Source organism: Danio rerio, chromosome 11 (assembly GCF_052040795.2).
Source record: "Danio rerio strain M-AB ecotype USA chromosome 11, GRCz13ab, whole genome shotgun sequence".
NCBI lineage: Eukaryota > Metazoa > Chordata > Actinopteri > Cypriniformes > Danionidae > Danio > Danio rerio.
Window position 1 is genome coordinate 22,579,370 of NC_141031.1, and position 22,751 is coordinate 22,602,120.

General features: G+C 37.3%; 1 protein-coding gene and 1 long non-coding RNA gene across 5 annotated transcripts in view; both read right to left on the reverse strand.

Annotated features, from left to right (window-relative positions):
• Window positions 1-5,140, reverse strand: part of cep15 (centrosomal protein 15) — a 76,143-nt gene extending 71,003 nt beyond the window's left edge. For 3 of the 4 annotated variants that reach the window (XR_015502521.1, XM_087273701.1, XM_087273702.1), the window contains exons 1-5: window positions 5,094-5,140; window positions 4,918-4,973; window positions 4,528-4,651; window positions 2,788-2,856; window positions 2,318-2,514 (exon numbers count right to left, since the gene is read on the reverse strand). Coding sequence is in view for 3 of the 4 variants with exons in the window: in XM_087273701.1 (XP_087129827.1) it covers window positions 2,335-2,514; window positions 2,788-2,856; window positions 4,528-4,651; window positions 4,918-4,970 (426 nt within the window). In the remaining variant the exon portion in view is untranslated. Of the gene's footprint in view, window positions 1-1,539; window positions 2,515-2,787; window positions 2,857-4,527; window positions 4,652-4,917; window positions 4,974-5,093 lie in introns of those variants that run through there. The other variant, XM_087273700.1, reaches the window with a different exon arrangement.
• A 10,016-nt stretch (window positions 5,141-15,156) lies between these two features.
• Window positions 15,157-16,627, reverse strand: LOC147841773 (uncharacterized). Its single transcript, XR_015502568.1, has 2 exons — window positions 16,219-16,627; window positions 15,157-15,975 (listed from the first exon to the last, which is right to left on the reverse strand). It is a non-coding gene; the product is annotated as an uncharacterized LOC147841773 (long non-coding RNA).
• Between the last annotated feature and the right edge of the window lie 6,124 nt (window positions 16,628-22,751).

Below are 22,751 nucleotides of genomic sequence, written 5' to 3' on the forward strand. Positions count from 1 at the left end.
TGGCTGCTGCTCACCAACTTTCGTCAAAATATCTTCTTTAGTATCAACAAAAGACAGAAATTCAAAATAGATTTGGAACAAGTAGAGGATGGGCAAATGTTTACAGAGATTTAATTTTACTATGGAAGTCAAAGGCAACTGCTTTCCACCATTCTTCAAAATATCTTCTTTAGTGTCAACAAATGACAGAAATTTAAAACAGATTTGGAACAAGTAGAGGATGGGCAAATGTTAACAGAAATTTCATTTCTAGGTGAACTAATCCCCTTTTAATACTTTATTTAATATTGTATGTTTATAATATTGCTGCGGGAAGTTTATTTTTAAGTTTTTGCTGTTATTTGTGGGCTAATGAGTCTTTTATTCATTATAATAAGTTGCCTATTAATATTCAATGGATGAACTTTTCAAAATTTTTCAAAATATCTTCTTTTGTGTCAACAAAATAAAGAAACAAACTGATTTGAAGCTAGAATGAGCAAATGATTACAAAGATTTCTATCGATCCCTATTTCTATATTCTTACTATTCCTTTAATAATTATTTTATTGCTATGGAAAGATTTATTAATTTTGTGGCTAATTATGGTCTAATGAGAGTCTATATATTCTTTTATTAAGCTGCTTTTTAATAATAAATAGATAAACTTTGAGGAGATAAATGACATATCACTGTACCCAGTGTTTACAAAATTTCACTGATTGTTTACAGTTTAACAGAAGTTAATCCCATGATTCATTCAAAACATCACAGGACGTGGGAAAAACTTGGAAACATACTCGTTCTAATTTGTAATGGAAACTAAATAACATTTATATAAAGTTGTTGCAGGTTTTAAGTCTGGATTAACAAAACCCCCAGTGGTTTTCAAATGACCAATTGTGCCCTTTTTTAAGTATTAGTCAACTTAACACTCAACTTTAAGTGGCTGACCTTTCAACAGGCGGATAATACAATAGCAATTATGATGTGGGCAGCTGAAGTGCTCAGAGAGGCTTTGTGTAATGGCAGTCATGACCTCACTGTTGTTGAGGGTTCAGGTAAGAGGTTGTGGGGTTTAGAGCAACATACAAAAACACCCAAGATGAACTTGCAGATGTTCATCTAGAGACTAGTGACTTAAGCTGAATAAAAAACAGTAATGCTCACCAGAGCTTAACTTATTGTTTGACAATTTGTAAACAATAATTTTACAGTTTAAATTCTCTTCTGGTACACAAACATCAACTATACTGTTTAATTAACTATCTAATGGTAGTTTAATAAGTAGCAAATTATGTGCCACAAAATCCATAAAAAAGTATTAAAAGATAAATGTTTAAGTAAAAGATGCATCGTTTTAATAATTTATTTATTATTATACAGAAGAAAAAATGTTGTGGTGTTTGACCATAGACTGTAAAATAGTGTTTGACCCAGAAAGTGTAGTCCCCCCCAGCCAGATACACACATACACATTATGATGGTAGTACTTTGCCATTTGCTTTCATATGCATTACACTGCATACACAGTTCACAGTTAATGAAAACCAGCAATAATGAAAGTAATAAGTTCCTGTTTATTTCAACAAATTAAATGAAACACTGAATCATTTGTAAATGCTGCTACAGTTAATGTTGGTGGTTTCAACTTTTTTACATGCAGTGGACCCTTACATGAGATCAACCATGCCTAATATAATATATGTTATCGCAATTTATTCTGAATTATCTTATATTTATTATGCTATATATTATTAATTATATACTGCAAAACAATTATTTACTATTAAGTTACTACATTTAACAACAAGTAACTACATTTTTCTGCTCATTACAATACTCATACATAATATTTATATTTCTCTCTATAAATATTTTAACTAATTTTTATTATTTGTTTTAATATAATTAGTATGTTAATCACTTTTTTTTAATTAAAGTTTGTATAATTTATTTGAATAATGTTTAATCACATTTATGTGCTATTAATTTTATATAACAGCAAGCTATTTGAATCCAATTACTATTTTATATTAATGTGTTTAACTTATTAAAATAATTGGAAAATGATATTGTTTAAATCATTAATTACAGAATTTGTTTTCAAAGAATTCCAGAAAACCTAGCACTTTCTCTCTAGTATAAAATCCTGATTTGACAACACGCAGCTGAAATAAACAACAAAAAAGTCTAACTTGAGAATTAAAAACTGTATTGCTCATTTTGTTCCTACAGTACTTCAATCATAATGCATGAACATTACCTCGTAACCATTGTTAAGTGCTACAGTTATGATCCAACATGTCATCATAACAAACACAAATCAACTACACACCTCAAAAAGTTATGTCATCAAGGTTTGGGTCGAGGTGGTTTACCCCTGCACTGTGCAGGTGAAGGATCTTGCTGTGCTGTTTTCAGTCTCTGTTTCTTTAACTTTTTCTCAGATTCGCTTAAAGGTGGTTGTCCTTTCCCAAGCAAATACTGCTCCCATTCTGGCAGATTCCTTTCAACTGAGGCCCAATACCGAGTCTATGACAGCACAACAAATAATTAAGAGCAGTTCATTTGTCAATTTTCATATTTGTATTAAATTTTAACATCTTTAGAAAAACATCACATCACATCAAAATAATAAAATGCATTTTAGTTCACTATAACAGCTGCACCTCTAGGCATGCAAAATGTATTTTAAAAGTGCAACATTTACAATAAATATAAAACACTACAACAGTTTTATTTTATGAGACTTTATACTATATTATATTATAATATTTTAATAAAGGAAATAGCCCAATACTTTACCTCAAGGCTAATAATATTTGGATGAAGGAGCTGTCTAGTTTGAAGATTTTTTTCAACATTTTCTAAATCCTGCAAATGAAATATACACAAATACATATGTAAAAAAATAAACACAAAATGCATTTTAAACATACAGAACTCATTTTTTAGTTTGTCTCAGAACCATGAAGGCTAATTCAGTTATTTAATAAATGCCCTGCAATTTAAAAAAGTGTTTCTAAAATAAGTATATCAAGCTGAAAAGTAACAGAGAGAAATTTATTTTTTATACTACAAATACAGTTAATTTTAAAAAAAAGAAAAAAAATCAACCTTTTTGGTGATAGACATGGGATGGTAACTGTTTTCAAGGTATACCATGGTTTGGAAAAGTCAAGGTTTTAAAACTGTTAAAATTTTCTGCTATACCGTTCATACAGGATATATATGTTATATTTAGCCTAACATGTTTACCGGTCTATAATATATTAAATGTTTCTCAAAATAAAATAAATTGTGTTCAAAGGGGAAAAACGTTTAAATTTTTTACCAAGACATTTAAAAATAATATATTTTACAGCAGTAACTACAATACCATGAAACCGTGATATTTTAACCAATGTTATCATGGAGAGGGTTGGGGCAAATGACTTTAACACTGAGAGCATCATTTTTAATTTGTCGTAATCTTTTTTGTTTGTTTTATTGATGAGATATGTTGCTTTACTATAATAAGTTCATTAAAAAATGTAACAATATTGTATTGTGTGGTATAAATATTGTAGAAAATATTGTATTAGTTGATATAAAGTAATGTTTTCTAGTAATTTTTAAGCATTATTAAATAAATTAGGAAATTAGCCATTGTAAATTACTCCTATATTTGCCTTTGGCCCACTAGACTCAATCAAGTTTTATTTTTATTGGGCACCCCTGGTTAAAAAGAACCCAATACACACTTGCATTTGTGTGATGTGGCTTTATACTCTTAATATAGATATAAATGAGTGAGACATTGCTCGTGTAGACCAAGATAATAAATAAAATAAATAATAATAAATAAATAAATAAATAAAACTTTTTGTCTGAGATTAAAAGTTGAGTGAGATAGAAACTGAACTTGTGGACAAAGTAAAAGACATACTATTGTAACAAAACACTTAATATGGGTACTGACAGTTTACCATAGCTAAATACTTAAATCAGATTATAACACTCCTAGTGAGCTACTAGTTTTGTCAATTTTACATGAAATTATAACATGTGTAAGTGAATTCAATGTCCTATATTTTAATTACAAGTATATACTTTTAATCACAATTAAGTGAACATAGGCATTATAGCACATGCACACACACACACACACACACACACACACACACACACACACACACACACAGAGATATATTGTATAATATTTCTCAAACTGCATGTCATGTTCAGCAATGTCCATATGTTCACTTTATTGTGATACAAAAGATAATATGATTTCCATCAATAGAAAATGAGGGTTTAAGTAGAATTTAAAGCAATTAATAACACATGATGGAGTATGAAAATGAGTTGCTGTCAAAACTACTGTGCATTTTCTTAAATCCAGTATTTTATTATGCCTTAGTGAATAAATGAAGATGTCTGATTTTTTTAGAGTATAATTTTAAAGCTGTGATGCATCTCGCTTGGAATACAACACAACATAATCATATACAGACAATGTTACAATGTATGTAGACTGTAATTCAGAAACACAGTTGAGGGAACCTTAAGAATCTGAGCATTCCTCTGCTTCGCTGCTTGAGACGTCAGAAACCGCTGTTTTCTCTTAGCTCTCTGCTGTTCATAGTGCGCCTCCATCTGCTGCAGAAGTAATGCTCTTTTCCCCAGTCTACACCAGAAAAAAATACATTAATTGATTAATTTTGCTTCGGCTTATTTTCTATTCCAGAGGTCGCTTCAGCGGAATGAACTGCTAACTATTCTAGCATATGTTTTATGCAGCGGACGCCCTTCCTGCCACAACCCAGTAAGTTACTGAAAAATGCTTTCATTAATCTGTGGAGTTTTATAACCCGAAGTGAATTGTGACAATTATAACCAATAAACCGACAACTAAAGTTACAGCTCTACTGTCAAAGAAACAAACTGACTCACATATCCTCGTGTTTCTGGCTGAGCTCAAACTCTTCGATTGTATAAGAAGCCATTTACTGTTGTTTCAGAGAGACAAAAAGAAATAAAAGTCAAACTTTGCCATGTGATTGTAACTTTATGAAAGAAAATATCGCTGCAATATGCAACAGAAACCCAAACTTTGTCATAATAATAACCGCTAGTATTTTCCTGCGATGACGCTCTCCGAAAGCAGAAAAGCCTTGCGTTACCATGACTACCAACTACCACGTGTGCGGAAATGAGCTCAACAGTGAGCACCACTTGGCAACATTAGAACAAGCGCACCATCTAGAGTTAGGAAGAGTAAGTTGATATTTATTTATTAATATTATTTACAGAGGTCTATAGTCCTTTTAAAGTAGCTTAAGATATTAAGTAAAATGTAGGTTAGCTTAATTGATCTTTTATTTCTTTAACGTTAGCTGTTTTGTCTTGAATGCAAACGTTAAACGTCAAGTAATATGCCGAAAAATGCGCTTTATGAAAAAACAAACAAACAAGGGTTTTACTTCAAGCGAAATTAAAGACTTTTAATGTTGTTATTTTTAATGCTGGTTCAACCATGCTAAACACAAATTTCCATTTGTATTTTGTAGGCTACATTGTGAAATTTGTAATAATACTGTGGTGTTCATGGTAATAAAGGTCACGCAAAGGACTGAAACTATCCACAGATTCAGCTGTAATTATGTCAGGCTGTGTCACGCAAATACTCAGGTAATAGTTCTTTCTATTGAAACAAAAATGAAATTGTAAAGAAATAACCTTACGTAAACTTATGGGTTGCCATGTCTTTCAATAATGCACATCCAAAACAAATTTGAATCTGAAGAGGAAACCAAACATTAAAAAGATTCACACTTTGATAAATCTCATATATATATATATATATATATATATATATATATATATATATATATATATATATATATATATATATATATATATATATATGTGTGTGTGTGTGTGTGTGTGTGTGTGTGTGTGTGTGTGTGTGTGTGTGTGTGTGTGTGTGTACTAAAACCCAACAATCAACTTTCAACAAGAAATGAGTGTTAACTCAAAATTTACTGAATGTCAATTCTACTAATTTGAAAAGAGTTTTGAACTAAGTAAATAAGGTAATGAGTTAATTAAATATCTTATTAATTAAAAGGAGTAAGTTCACAGTACTCAGATAAGTTTTAAATGGTTTGAGTTGCCTTAACTTATTGGGTTTATGTATGTATGTATGCATGTATGTATGTATGTAAGTATGTATGTATGTATGTATGTATGTACACATGCATGTTTAAAGGTCAGGAACATATCAGTAAATTTCCCAGAAGCAAGTACCATGTACAGGCAACGTCATAAACATTATTGTCCTGAAAGGCAGAAAGGCAATTACTGTTAATATTGTCTAGAGGAAAAGGTTCAAAGTTCATTTTAGCTCCATTATAGTCAAAAAGAAACGCCAGTTCCCCTTCGGTTGGGGAACTTCAGTGCCATAAAGTGGATTAATTGAAATCCACGAATGGGAGATTCGGATCAGAAGCTGCTTGTCTGGAGAGTATTGAACGGGCCAATGAATGAAAATTAATTGGCAGCGTAAGCTTGCGCAGGTGTGCGGCATCGGCAATTATCCCAGCATATAAGCACACCTGAAGCTAGCAAACGCCATCCTTTTCGCTTCAGATCCTTTCTGAGTGAGTCGATGAGGGTTCCTCTTGCTGTTCAGCACTTCAGAGCGAACGAGTGTGTCTCCCGGTCCAGAGTGGGTCTTCGCGGCGGCAGACGGTCAAGCTGGGTTTCTCCCTTGCCTGCGGTTCTTTGGGTCCGGTCCTCCAGAGCGGTGCGTATTGTTGCAAACTTTCCTAAAAGAGCAACACAGTCATGCAGCACGTCCTTTTCAGGATGGCGCTCCGACTGTGCGTTTCTGGATGCGGGGGTTTCCTGGCTCCGGATGATGGACACGATCACTGCATTGCATGTTTGGGGGTCCAGCATGTTAATGCCGTGCTCGCGGGCGGTTCATGTCGTCATTGCGATGCCATGACCCTTGCACAGCTAAGATCGCGGCTAACTTTTGTAAGAGAGCGAGCCACCCCAGTTGCCTCCTGTTCTAAAAAAGCAGCGGGCGCTCGGGCAGATCTGAGGGTTCCAGCGAGAGACAATCCGCCGCCCACGGGCTCGCGGACCTTTCGCTCCTCACGGCGCTCCATCCAAGCTTCGGGTAGTGGGAGTGATCCGTCTAACCAGATGGTAGCTCTCACACTCGCTGATACCGGAGATCAGATGTCCTCCGCGGCATCGGAGGGTGGGCTTTCACTGTCCGACGAAGATCCGGACCCGCTCGCCCCCTCCGGGCAGGTGAGCGTCGTCAAATCGGATCCTGAAGCGGACATGTTAGCCGTGCTTTCCCGGGCTGCTTCGGCCGTGGGGTTGGAGCTGGTTTATCCCCCAGCTCCGCGGCTGGACCGACTAGATGGGTATTACGTAGAGGATCAAAAGGCGAAGCCTTCGAAGCCTCTCGTCCCCTTCTTCCCGGAAGTGCACAGTAGGCTCACGCAGTCTTGGAGGGCACCTTTCTCTGCCCGTGCTGCGTGTCCCTCCGCCCTCACCGCCCTTGACGGCGGAGCTGCCAGGGGGTATGAGGCGATCCCGTCAGTGGAGCGCGCTATCGTGGTCAATCTTTGTCTGCGCGGCGCCTGTACGTGGCGGGGTTTGCCCCGCCTCCCGTCCAAAGCCTGTAGGTTGTCTGCCTCCCTCGGAGCCAGAGCTTATAAGGCTGCGGGCCAGGCTGCTTCTGCTTTGCACGCGATGGCCACCTACCAGCGCTACCAAGCGCAGGCGCTGGCCGAGCTGCACGAGGGCGGGTCCAACCCAAGCTTATTACATGAGCTGCCCAGGGCGCCGTTAAGTCCGGTAAACGGACCGCGAAGCGTCCCTGAGACAGGCCATCCGGAGAAGAGGAAACTTGCTCTTTCCCCGCTGGAGGGCGGGGCCCCGATAACAACGGTACTTTTCAGTGCCACCAAAACATCAATAAAAGAGCACTTTTCCCCTTCCCCGGATGTGACAGCACAAATTCTGCCAGTCCGGGACGCGCTGCCTTCCGGCTCGCAGATTCTACGTGCTTAGCCAGTGGCTCACGAGCGCTGGGGGGACGGTCTCCCTTCCCTCAGCCCTCCAGCCCCCTCTCCGGAGTCAGGGTGCGGAGCCAGAGCGAATCGCTCTCCTCCAGCTCTTCCATTGTAGTGATGACTCCATTAGCGAGGGCTCTGCCTGCCTGGTTAGCGCGGGCCAGCCCCTCACGATGGCTCATACGCACAATCAGACTCGGTTACGCGATTCAGTTCGCGAAACGGCCCCCCAAGTTCACGGGTGTGTATTTCTCCAGGGTCAACCCCCTGTCCGCCCCTGTCTTGCGAGAGGAGATTGCTGCCCTCCTGGCGAAGGGTGCAATCGAGCCAGTTCCTCCAGCCGAGATGGAGAGTGGGTTTTACAGCCCATACTTCATCGTACCCAAAAAGAGCGGTGGGTCACGACCAATCCTAGATCTGCGCGTTTTGAACCGCTGTCTGCACAAGCTGCCGTTCAGAATGCTCACGCAGAGGCGCATTCTCCAATGCGTTCGTCCTCGGGATTGGTTTGCAGCCATAGACCTGAAGGACGCGTATTTCCATGTCTCCATTCTTCCACGCCACCGCCAATTTCTGCGGTTTGCGTTCGAGGGTCGAGCGTGGCAGTACAAGGTCCTCCCCTTCGGGCTCTCTTTGTCTCCGCGGGTCTTCACCAAACTCGCGGAGGGTGCCTTAGCGCCCCTTCGGCTCGCGGGCATCCGCATACTCAATTATCTTGACGACTGGCTGATTTTAGCCCACTCGCGGGAGCAATTGATTGTGCACAGGGACAAGGTGCTTCGGCATCTCCGCCTACTGGGGCTTCAGGTCAACCGAGAAAAGAGCAAACTCGCCCCCGTGCAGAGGATCTCTTTTCTCGGGATGGAGCTGGACTCGATCACCATGGTAGCGCACCTCTCCAAGGAACGCGCTCGCCTGTTGCTGAACTGTCTGAGGGAGCTCGACAGCAAACTAGTGGTCCCACTGAAGTTCTTTCAGAGGCTCCTGGGGCATATGGCATCCGCAGCCGCCGTCACGCCGCTCGGATTGCTCCATATGAGACCACTTCAGCACTGGCTTCACGATCGGGTCCCAAGATGCGCATGGCATGCGGGCACACACCGGGTCTCTGTTACTGCGCTGTGTTACCCCACCCTCAGCCCTTGGATCGACCCCTCGTTCCTACAGGCCGGTGTGCCTCTAGGACAGGCGTCCAGCCATGTTGTTGTTTCTACAGATGCTTCCAACACGGGTTGGAGGGCCGTGTGTCGCGGGCATGCGGCTGCGGGCCTGTGGAAGGGTGCCCAGTTGCATTGGCATATCAATCACCTAGAGCTGTTGGCAGTGTTTCTCGCTCTCCACCGCTTTTTACCGGTGCTGGAGTGGCAACACGTGCTGGTCAGGACGGACAGTATGGCGGCGTATATCAACCACATGGGGGGTATGCGCTCTCGCCGCATGTCTCAGCTCCTGCTCCTCTGGAGTCACCCGCGGCTGAAATCGCTGCACGCCATTCACGTTCCAGGCACGCTCAATCGTGCAGCCGATGCGCTCTCACGACAGCTGTTACGTCCTGGAGAATGGAGACTCCACCCCGAGTCTGTTCAGCTGATATGGGCACGATTCGGGGAGGCCCAGATCGATCTGTTTGCTTCCCCCGAGAACGCTCATTGCCAGTTGTTTTTTTCCCTGACCGAGGGCTCTCTCGGCACGGATGCACTGGCCCACAGCTGGCCTCAGGGCATGCGCAGGTATGTTTCCCCCAGTGAGCCTGCTCGCGCAGTTACTGTGCAAGATCAGGGAGGACGAGGAACAGGTTCTGCTAGTTGCGCCCCTTTGGCCCAACCAGACCTGGATATCAGAGCTCTCACTCCTCGCGACGGCCCTCCCCTGGCGGATCCCTTTGAGAGAGGACCTACTCTCTCAGTGACATGGCACCATCTGGCACCCTCGCCCCGATCTTTGGAACCTCCACGTGTGGTCCTTAGACGCGAGGAAGACTTAGGTAACCTACCGACTGCGGTGGTTAATACCATCACTCAGGCTAGAGCCCACTCCACGAGGCGCGCCTACGCCCTGAAGTGGAGTCTATTCACTGAATGGTGCGTCTCTCGCAGAGAAGACCCCCGAAACTGCCAGATTAGTGTTGTGCTCTCTTTCCTTCAAGAGAAGTTGGACAGCAGGCTGTCGCCCTCCACTCTCAAGGTTTACGTGGCCGCCATCTCCGCTTATCATAGCGCGGTAGCTGGCGGCACCGTGGGAAAGCATAACCTCATCATCCGGTTCCTTAGAGGTGCTAGGCGAATTAATCCATCTCGCCCCCCTTTCATGCCCTCTTGGGATCTCGCCCTCGTTCTCACGAGTTTGCGATCCGATCTCTTTGAGCCTCTCAAATCAGTATCTCTAAGATTTCTGTCCCTGAAGACAGCTCTGCTGGTTGCATTGGCCTCCATCAAGAGGGTCGGGGACCTGGAGGCATTTTCGGTCAGTGACTCATGCCTGGAATTCGGGCCGGATTACTCTCACGTCATCCTGAGACCCCACCCGGGTTATGTGTCCAAGGTTCCTACCACCCCCTTTAGAGATCAGGTAGTGAACCTGCAAGCGCTGCCCCCGGAGGAGGCAGACCCAGCCCTTTCTATACTTAGTCCAGTTTGCGCTCTGCGTATTTATGTGGACCGTACTCAGAATTTTAGATCATCTGAGCAGCTCTTTGTCTGTTATGGCGGTCGGCAGCAGGGAAGTGCCGTATCGAAACAAAGATTATCCCACTGGATTGTGGATGCCATTTCAATCGCTTATTTGAGTCGAGGTCAGCCGTGTCCCCCGGGAGTGCGTGCACACTCCACTCGGAGCGTTGCATCCTCTTGGGCGCGTGCACGCGGTGCCTCTCTAACAGACATCTGTAGAGCTGCGGGCTGGGCGACACCCAACACATTTGCAAGGTTTTACAATCTGCGAGTGGAGCCGGTTTCCTCAAGGGTATTAGGTAACCCTTTGGTGATTGAGGAAACAACTCGGTAGGGTGTTGAGACACGCTTGCTGCGCCATTTTCCCTAACACGGAAATACGTGCGCCCTTTTATCTGTCAGTAAAGTTTCCCGTCAGGTGAGCCCTGCAGATTCCTCCGTGGCCCCCGGCACTGACTGAGCGGAGGAGTCACTTGCTGGCCCACTACGTTGTAGGTCTGCCCACTGTTCAGCCCGCGTTTTGGGTATAGGTGCCTGCTATGCGTGATCCCCACTAGGCGATCCCATATGCTTATTCCGCCACGGTTAAGTCCCCCCCCTGGGCAGACCCGTGTCTTCCCTCTCCGCTAACCACTCTTTGCTATGCGTACTCCCCCTTTATAGGGCTAGTCCATATGTAATCCTGCTATCTATCCCCCCTTGGGTAACGGATGGCCTCCGCAGCGTCCTCCCTATTGGGATTGCGCGCTTCCCAACGTACTGTCGTTTTTTCCTAGAATTATCTAGATGCTCACGACTTCCCAAAAAATATATCTAAATCCGTAAGACTTCTGTCGAAGTAGGATAAATTAGGGCCAGGGACACGTTGGAGGACAGGGCCTCCCATGATGTGGGTGCGTCACGCTTGCTTGACTATCCCCTCATCGGGGGCGTTGGTAAGGTGCAGTCATTATGGCGCTTTCCATACTTCTCCCATTCGTGGATTTCAATCAATCCACTTTATGGCACTGAAGTTCCCCAACCGAAGGGGAATGTTCGAGGTTACAGAAGTAACCCTTCGTTCCCCGAGGAGGGGAACGGAAGTGCCATAATCCGTCGCCATAATGACTGTCCCTTAGCTGTTTGAAAGTCTCTTCAGCTTAAAAGGATGGCGTTTGCTAGCTTCAGGTGTGCTTATATGCTGGGATAATTGCCGATGCCGCACACCTGCGCAAGCTTACGCTGCCAATTAATTTTCATTCATTGGCCCGTTCAATACTCTCCAGACAAGCAGCTTCTGATCCGAATCTCCCATTCGTGGATTTCAATCAATCCACTTTATGGCACTTCCGTTCCCCTCCTCGGGGAACGAAGGGTTACTTCTGTAACCTCGAACGGTAACTTCTGCTGGCACAATCAACTATACGTTTTTGTCTTCATATTACTTAATGCAAAGTCACAAAAGTCACAATAGACCTTTAGCTTTAAATTTGTAAAGTTCAGCTATATTTTATACTTTATTTAGTAAGCACAAAAACGTTAATTTTCATTAGTATACTTGCAACATAAGTTCCCGTTATAAATTGGCCCAAATTTTAGTTTATACATGTATTTTATTATTTTAAGTAGTATTTTAAGTAACTTTTGTATTACTACAAACTTTTGTGTTTTGTACTGAAACTACAGGTGAACCTGTATAACATTTGTACTGCAACTAAGGAACTTAATTTCAGGGGTAAACTATCCCATAAGTGGACCTTATGTGTGTATATATATATATATATATATATATATATATATATATATATATATATATATATATATATATATATATATATATATATATATATATATATTGACCTTTTTAAACAACTAAAAGCCTATTTAAGTTGATTATTAATGTTATTAAACAGTACAAAACTATGTAAAACTTTCAATTAAAGAAGTTAACAATTACTCCAGACAGTGCTGGTATTTTTCAACCCAAAGTTGAGTAAAATACAAACCAATTCAACTTTTGGATTATCTTTAGATTAGCATTGAGTTTGATGATATTTTCAAGCCAGTTATAAATAAAAGGGTTAACAATACTTGCAAATACCCAATCTAAACAAACCTAGCTCAATCAAAACAATATGAACTAAGAAAGTATAATTTCTTATTTTGAGTCTAACAGAGGCATATTAATAGCTCACTGAATTTTAACTTGGAAAATGTAACAAAATACTATATAATATTAATAATGATAATAATTAAATAATGTTTTTAAGTAACTTTCAACTTATTTAATTGATTTAAATCATAGCAACTAGATTTTTATTACATTTCTATATCACTATGCTTTATTTACACAGCAGGTGTCAGTTTTTGTGCAGTTTTGCTATTTTTTTTTTAATCACACCACTTCTAAATAAATGAGGTAAAAGAAACAGTTATTAGACAAATTCTTGCCATGTTACTTTTAATAAATCATAGATAACAACCTTACAGATATAGAGCACAGATAAATTGAAGCCACAGATCATCAAAATACAAGAGGTACAACAGTGAATTGCTTAATTTCATTTTTTGAAAGCAATTCTGAAATTCGAAAGAACTATAAGAGCTCAAGACCTTAAATATTTTCACACACCTTATCTTCCAAGGACATCCAACATTAAAAATGTTGTTTATGTGTAAAGAATGGCCTTTGATTGGACACAAAATCAATTGAATTGGCACATTCTCTTTTTTAAAAAAAATATTTTTACAAATATGCAAAAATAGCTAAATAATATCACACAATTGTTTAAAATGTTGACACTACAAATGTATCGTAGTGTTTAAAAAAGACAACTTTTGTCAGATGTAGAACTATTGAACTATTCTTTTTTTGTGATTTTAACATTTACTGCTACTAAACTTCAAAGTGCATTATCATTGCAAGTTTCATTATATATTTTCAAGGTTTCAATTTTCCCAGAGTTGTTTTCTCAGTAAAGAAATGAATATTAACTTTCTAATAAAAAACAATGTCAACATCAAGTGCATTTAATATATGTCAATAATTAAGAGAAGACTCATTAAAAAATTCTTAAGACTCAAATAATAGTCACATTACTTTCATGAGAAATAAAATATATTTTATAATCACTATGAGATACGCTGTTATCATCAACAGAACCACAATATGCTTCATCAATACTTATATTTTCATTTTGCTCTCTTTTTGAATTTATTGATTCATGTTACAGCAGAGCTCTCCATACTAAAAATAGATAAATAAGTTATATACATATAAAACAATATTAAATTTACATTTCATATTGGACACCTTAGTTCCAAAAACAACGAGTAAACACTTGTCCATATAAAATATTTAATTCAGTTCAGCACAATTCCTCTATAGTGTGACTTTGGTTGTACAATTTGATCACTCACTGTTGGTAAAAAAATACTTCCTGTATCTTTCTCTGTAACACCGGGGTTGAATTAATCTTGCACTAAAAGAGCTTGCACACGCTTGGACTGTATCAAAAAGGGGATTACTATCATGGTTCATTATACTGATAAATCTGTCCAGCATTCGATCATGTGCAATCTCTTCTATGGTAGGTAGTGCACTCCCCACAACAGAATCTGCCTTTTTTATAAGCTTATTTAATTTGTTTTTCTTCTTTTCCAACAGTCCCCCTCCCCAGCAGGTTACAGCATACAAAATCATAAAAAAGTTTTTAACAGTGTCTGACACACTAAAGGACCTAAGTCGTCTTAAGAAATGAATGCGACTCTGACCCTTCTTATACACCTGAACTGTATTTTCAGACCAAGCGAGCTTGTTGTTCAAATATACACCCTGGCACCTATATGATGAAACAATCTCAATTTCTGACTTATGTATAATTATTGGCACCGCTTGTGATGGATGTCTAATCAACAATAATTTTCTTGGTCTTATTAGTGTTTAATTTAAGACAATTTGTTTCACACCAGTCAGCAAACTTTTTAAAAACAACCTATTAACTCTCATCATGATTCCTTATGTAACCCACAATTGCAGAGTCATCAGAAAACTTCAGTAAATGGCAATTTTTGAAGCTGTTTTGAAAGTCTGGCGTATAGAATGTAAATAAATATGGAGCGAAAACTGTTCCTTGAGGAACACCAGTATTGCTTGTGTTGCTTTAAAAAGTATGCAAGTGAACGCTTTAATCCAAAGCAACTGCAATTGCATTCAATGCATCTGAGAGAATCGTCTTAGTACCCAAAAACAAACTGTTCTAGTTTAAAGCAAATCTAACCAGCTCCCTCTTTTTTGATTTGTCCAATACAGCAAATATAAAAAAGTAATATGCAACACTTTGTTTTTGCTTGCATAAGTCCACTATTTACTCTTAATGTTCATCTTTATGCAAAACTGACTTAATATCAGTTATTATGCAACCATTGATTTCTTTCTTCCAGTGTACGTTTTACATTGAGTATTTCATTCTGGTTATATGAAGACATTTATTTGTTTCAGCAAACCTTACAGACAAACAAAAGTGTATTTTTAATAACATATTACAGTACTGTGTTTATAAACATATTTAATAAAGTAGTGTTTCTAACATGGTGTAAAATCCAGTTTTCACAGCAAATGAATTCAGCAGTAAATAATAAAACAGAACTCACACATCGGATATTTACTGGAACCAGTTTTCAAGTTTAACATAGCTTAATCATCACAATATTCAGTACTTTATTTCTTGCTTTGAAGCCATCTAGCTTTAGTCAAAGTTGTTTTGTCAGTGATAAGACATTAATAAATTAAACCATACCTGTAACGATAACAATTAAAGAGAACAATAAAGAAAGTAAAATAGTGGAAATTATCACAATGTATATAATGACAGTTGCTGGACTGGTCCTAGATCTGTTGCAGTTTGAATAGGGGATAAAAGATGCAACATCTTTGCTGTTAAATTCTCTTTGTGGTGGGGCTTTGGCTGGGCTTCGGTTTGTGGACTTCTCATCTGCATACAACGTTTTACAACCTGTTATTTTAGGGCAAACACTTATAAGTCAGTTTAGCAACAATGATTAGAATTAATAGGCTTTTGTCAGACATTAACTTTTCATTTTGTTCACTACAATCTCCTATACAATTAAGACATTTTAGCCCTCCTGTGAAATGAATTCTTTTTCAAATATTTCCCAAGTTACGTTCAACAGAGCAAGGGAATTTCCCCTGTATTTCCTATTACATTTTTCTTCTGGAGAAAATCTTATTTCTATTCAATTGGCTGCATGGGGGAAAAAAAAAAAACATGCTGAGGTTAGTGTTGAAATTCTTGTTCGAACTGTTGAAAGAAGTTATTTGCAATTTAAACTGAATACAAGTTTCTTAGTAGTGTTCAAAATAGCTATTAAAATATTACTGGCGAAGACAAAAGAAATTACTTATTAAAACAATTGTTGAAATAGTTTTTATGTACTAAGTCAGCACTTGAGAAATATATATGAAGAAAACTCACAGGAAAACTCACCCTTTTTTGCTCACCTTCTTTAGAAGTTTCCTTTTGCAGAATCTTCTTTGGGCCCCAGACAAAATCTTCTTGAGGTCTGAAATGCTCATAAGCATATCCAACCAGCTCTCTCATCTTTGATTTGTTCAAGACCGCAAACATAAAGTAATCTAGTACACTTTGTTTCACATTTGATAGTTCTGCATTCACAAGAGTCTCACGAAGGAAGAACTTGACGAGCGGGGCCTGATAGTGCTCCAATCCTAGTTCCCAAACACTTCAGGATCCGTGTAATGCGCAGGTTATTGTGTGTATACCTGCAAATATCAAAGAAAGATACTGTACTTTGACCACTGGAAATGCTTAAAGGCATTAAAAAAAATTATATGAAATTTTAAGAAACAACATGAAGATGATAGTATATACCTGTTCAAGTTTTTTAAATCGTTGCCTCCAGTTTGGAGCACGTCTCACCTCTCCTGTGTGTATATTGATCAAACATATACCATAGAAATCCAACATGACTTCATATGATTTCACCAAGTTACGCAGTGCTTGTTTATTTCTACGGAAAAGCTGTAAAATAACAGATGGGAAAAATATAAACTTATGAATGTTTCCTTTAAAATACATAAAAAAAAAAAAATAAAAAAAAAAATATATATATATATATACATATATATATATATATATATATATATATATATATATATATATATATATATATATATATATATATATATATATACACACCATGTAAATGATGTTTTAAACTAACCTTTATTTCCTTTTTTGTGAGCACATGTGACCACCTGTTCAACCCTTGCTCTTGTATAGGAAACAACCTATAAAGTTTCGATATATGGCTATTAATGTTCATTCATATGTTCTAATGCTTATGAGTTGATAAGTTTTAGTAACGACATCATGTGCAGTCAAGTCCCTTACATTTGCAAAAAATGGCTTTGTACCTTTTGATAAATTACAAAATGAATCCATTGACCTATGTGTAATAAAATATATAATGGTATATTAGTATCTATTTTATATATATTTATATATATACACATATATATACATATATTATATATATGTTTAGAAATGTGCTGAAACAATCTTCCCTCCATTAAACAGAAATTGGGGGAAAAAAATAAACAGGGGCGTTAAAAATTTCAGGGGGGCTAATAATTCTGACTTCGACTATATATATATATATATATATATATATATATATATATATATATATATATATATATATATATATATAGAGAGAGAGAGAGAGAGAGAGAGAGAGAGAGACTTTTAACAACTCTTTAATTACAACAGTTCAAAAACTGTATCAATTTAAAAACAACAGCTTATTACAAAAACATGTATATACACACAAAAAATAATAAAAAATAAACAATAACACACAAAATAAATAATAATAAAACAATGATAAAAAACTAATACCACCAAGTTTACAGCAATATATCACAACCTCCTTCTTCATTAGGTTGACATAAAATATTTTCAACACCCCATACAAGAAAGAAAGAATCAACATCATTCACCAATTCATAATATTTATACTCTATTACTAGCCTGCTTTTTACCAAAATTCTGAACAAGTCCAAAGGATCAGTATTGCTGTCTAACAGTATTTTATTTTTTCTTGTCAACCATACTGCCAGTTTTGCCTTATCTAATAGAATATTTGTTAAAATAATTTTTTTCTTATTTAAAGCATTGTATTTTGGTCCAAAGATAAAAAGACTATTAGTAAAAATGAAACCAAAATTCTGACACAAGTCTCTCAACATGTCAAACAATCTAAAAAGCCTTGAACATCCAATAAATAGGTGAGCCATTGTTTCTGAAAGGCCACAAAATATACATTTATCTCCTTTTACCGGATTTAGATGATTCTTATAACGATTTGTTGCCAATATCCAATGAGAGATCCGCCATTGTAAATCTCCGCTTCTTTTTTCAATTGGTACTTTATATAATGACCTCCAACATCCTTTTGGAGTGGTACCAATTTCAACAAAATTTCCCCATTTGGTTTCTGGAATTTCTCTCAAAGATTTTAAATTTAAAAATTTAACACAAAGACAATAGAATGACTTTTTAGATATTTCATCAAAGAAACCAAGTTGCGGTGTTTTAAATGAAAGTAATCTAGTATCATCCTCCTGCCAATCTTCTAAATTTACTTTTACACTAATCCTGGGAAATACAGTCTTAGTTACTTCTGTTTGCAATGGTACTACAGGAAACAATTTTTGAACCTCATATAACAATTTTTCAATAAACCTAACAGAGTGAACATTGATTTTCTCAGCAAGTTTTTCTGCAGAAATCCAACTATCCTGTATTCTTAAATGACAGATTTTGCATATTCCTGCTTGAATTAATCTTGTAGAACAAGCCTTTGATTTCAAAATCTCAAACAATAAAGGATTATAAACTAATGGTTCCTCAAGTACCCATTCTTGAGTTACTTCGGTCAGTTCTCTTTTAACTATAAATATTTGCCATGCAATTAGAACTGATGTATAAAAAGAAGAAAGCCCATTAAAATCAATATCTTTCAAATTCATTAAAAAAAGGTGTCTGTTCCAATTCATCCGTCCTACTCTGTTTAATAAGGTGCAAGCAATAGCAGTCCAGTTTAGAGACTTTTGATAAAGGAGTTTTTGTGCAGTCTGCAATCTGAAATCAGCTACTTTGGACTTAATGTCCATGAGGCCTTGACCACCCTCATTTAATTGTAGATACAATATTGTCTCTTTTAGCCAATGGTTTCCATTCCAGAAAAAATCTATGAACACTTTTTGAATTTCTCTAATAAAACCATCTGGTGGATTTAACACAATTAATTTATGCCATAGAACAGATGCAGCAAGGTTATTTATAACCAGTACTCTACCCCTATACGAAAGTTGTGGTAAAATCCAATTCCATTTTGATAATCTATTACACACTTTTTCTTTAACATTTTCCCAATTATTTCTTTGATACGATTCGGATCCCAAAAAAATACCTAAATACTTAAAACCATGTTTTTTCCATTTTACATTTTCAGGAATAACAGGTAACCTCATTGTACTTTTTTCATTGCACCAAAAATCCTCTGTTTTAATCCAATTTAACTTTGCAGATGAAGCCCTCTCAAATAAAGAGATGCTGTTTTAACAACATCAACATCTTTTTGATTTTTTACTAAAATAGCGATGTCATCTACATAAGCTATTACTTTAACTGAATTGCATATAGCATCAAGTTTAAAATCAGACAAATTTTCTCTTAATAAACACAGTAATGGTTCTACTGCCAAAGCATAAAGCTGGCCTGATAAAGGGCATCCTTGTCTTATGCCTTTAAGTATTCTTACTGGTTTACTTAAGCTACCACCTATTTTTAAAACACATGAAGCATTTGTGTATAAAAGTTTGATCCAAGAAATAAAAACATTTCCAAAACCAAAAGCTCTCATAGTTTCAAATAAAAAACCATGGTCCACTCTATCGAATGCTTTCTCTTTCTCTTAAAAACAAAAAACCAACATTCACATCATTTAGTTTAGAATAATCTAAAATGTCTCTTACCATGAAAATGTTGTCATAAATTGTTCTATCTGGGATACAATAGGATTGATCTGGGTGTATTAAATCACCAAGTACAGTCTTTAACCTATTAGCCAACACTTTGGCCATTAACTTATAATCAGTAGTTAAAACAGACACAGGCCTCCAGTTTTTAAGATCACTCAAATTCCCCTTTTTTGGCAAAAGTGTTAAGACAGCTCTTTGACAACTTGTAGGAAGACTTTTTTCTTTAAAACATTCTTGAATCACTTCATAAAAATCATTTCCAATAATATTCCACATAGACTTGTAAAAATCAATAGACAGTCCATCAATTCCCGGGGCTCGACCCGTCTTCATCTGTTTTACTGCATCCATTAATTCTTGATATGGTATAGCACTGTCCAAAAACTTGCGCTGTGTTTCAGTAAGAGTAGGGATTTTCTCCATTATTTGTGACATGCACTCAATATTAGTTTCTTCCTTCTTGTAGAAGTCTGAATAAAAATCCACTGCAATCTTTCTCATTTTTTCTGGATCAAAAGTCTTTAGTCCTTCAGGGGTCTTCAAACAGTACATTTCATTTTGTTTTTTTGACACTTTTTCTAAATTAAAAAAATAAGAAGTAGGAGCATCCATCTCGTGCAATGACATAAACCGAGATCTTATCAAAGCACCTTTGGCCCGCACTTGCAATAATGATTTTAAATCTTGATTTTTTTTACTTAAAAAGACTGCTGAAGATGAATCAGAATGCTGTATCATGCCAGACGTAATATGACAGATTTCATGCTCTATTTCCGAAATTTTTTGTTTTATTTTTCTTGTTGAAAACCATGTATATTGTTGACAGAAAATTTTTATTTGAATCTTTCCTAACTCCCACCATTGTAATAAATTTTTAAAATCTTTTTTCCTAAAACTCAACTCCTCCCAAAATAATTTGAATTTTTCATAAAACTGTTTTACTTTCAATAAAGCAGTATTCAATTTCCAATAAGGGCTTTTAAAATTAGATTGTGTTAAAACAATACTGACTGTAATTAAATTATGGTCTGATAAACAACAGGGAAAGATATTGCACCCACTTACTCTGTTTTTATCACTACACTTTACATAAAACCGATCAAGTCTTGCTACACTAATCATTCCCAGATTTATTTTAGTCCATGTATAGTGTTTTATTTCCGCATTTTGGTCTCGCCACACATCTATCAAATCATTCTGAATTATGAAACTTTTTAAAAAAAGATGCCGATGCAGGATGTGGTTCTTGATTGTTTCTATCTAAAAGAAAATTAAGAGTGCAATTCCAATCTCCTCCCACAATTAGAAATCCTTCCAAAGTATAACTATTTAAAAAATCTTTTAATTTCTTAAATACTGCTAATTTTTCTGAGCATTTATTGGGAGCATAGATATTTATAAATTCAAAGAGTTGATTGTTTACTTTAGCTTTAACCAACATAATACGTCCTTTCTCTATTTCTACTTCTGATATAATATTTATATTTAAGTACTTTGAGAACAAAATAGCTACCCCTGCGCTGATATTTGTACCATGACTAAATACAGTTTTTCCTTCCCACCATAACTTAATCTCAGATTCATTCTTTTGATCACTATGTGTTTCTTGTAAAAAAAGTTACATGGGTTTCTTTAAGTTTAAGAAATTCAACAAGTAAAGCTCTTTTACTCCCATCCCTCATCCCATTGTTTAATGATCCTACTTTAAGAATCTGCATTGCAGGGAAGATAGAAAGGGAAAACAGGAAATAACAGGTAAGTAAAACAAAAATAAAAATAGATCCCTCTCCCATGTGATTTACTTTTTTCGTTTTGACACTCTTCCTTGTTCTTCTTGAGCTTTGCGTAACGTTGTTACAAACTTACTCAATCGGAATCATTTTTGTTTTGAAAGTACCTCATAGCCCACATTCTTCTGAGCAATCAGCACCGATTTAATAAATGTATTGCTATCGGGAAAGTGCTTAACTATGTCAGTCTTTTTTCCTTTAGTTGAATCTAAAAAAGCATTCAATTCTTCTACCGAATACACATCATCCAACGACTGACTACACTCAATTTCCGAAAACTCTGAACAGTTATCATCGCAGTCCTCCATATTTTCATCACTATTTTCATTCTCTGCAATCACCTCCGACTCTAAACAACTCTCTTTTAAAACTACATTGCCACCAACACCATCATTTTCCTTATCAACAGCCGTATTTTCCTTCAAAACAGACGGGCTTACAGCATTATCACCAGCACTCAGAGTTGAAGTAAACGCACTTACCTCTAACGTTGAACTTGAGCCTTCGGCACTTTGCTCGGTTGTAAAACCAACTTCTGAAACAACGCTGGGTTCATCTAGCATCCCTGAACTGTTACCATTAATGCCGGTTGTTTTCTGTTTTTTTTTCCCGGAATCACTACGTCTTTCACCGCTGTAGGCCGCTTCTCTTTGTTTTGACTGCTGTTGCTTTGATCATTGCGCTCTTTATTCATTCCGTCATTTTTTTCATTTTCTAATTGTTTCTTATGAGTGCATTTGAGCTTTTTGTGCCCCAAATCCCCGCACTCGAAACACCGCAAACTCTCTGTTGTTGCATAAACCATATAAGAACTGTCCCCGTGTTGAATACGGAACGAAATGTCTAAAGTCTTAGACTGTGCATTTAAAAACATGAATACATGCCTACGGAAAGACAGCACATGTTTTAAAGCGACGTTTTTGCACCCAAACTGAACCATTTTGACAGAACCCGCAAACTTACCAAAACGATTCAACTCCTTAAGAATTTGCTCATTGGGAATGAATGGAGGCATGTTTGAGATTGTTACTTTAGTAGCCGGTGTACGCAAGTGCACTACTTGTACTAGCGTGTCGTTAACAACAATTCCGTTTTCCACGAGATCATTAACGTGTTTCTCATCTTTAAGAAACACTACCACAGCCTTATTCATTCTTGAGGC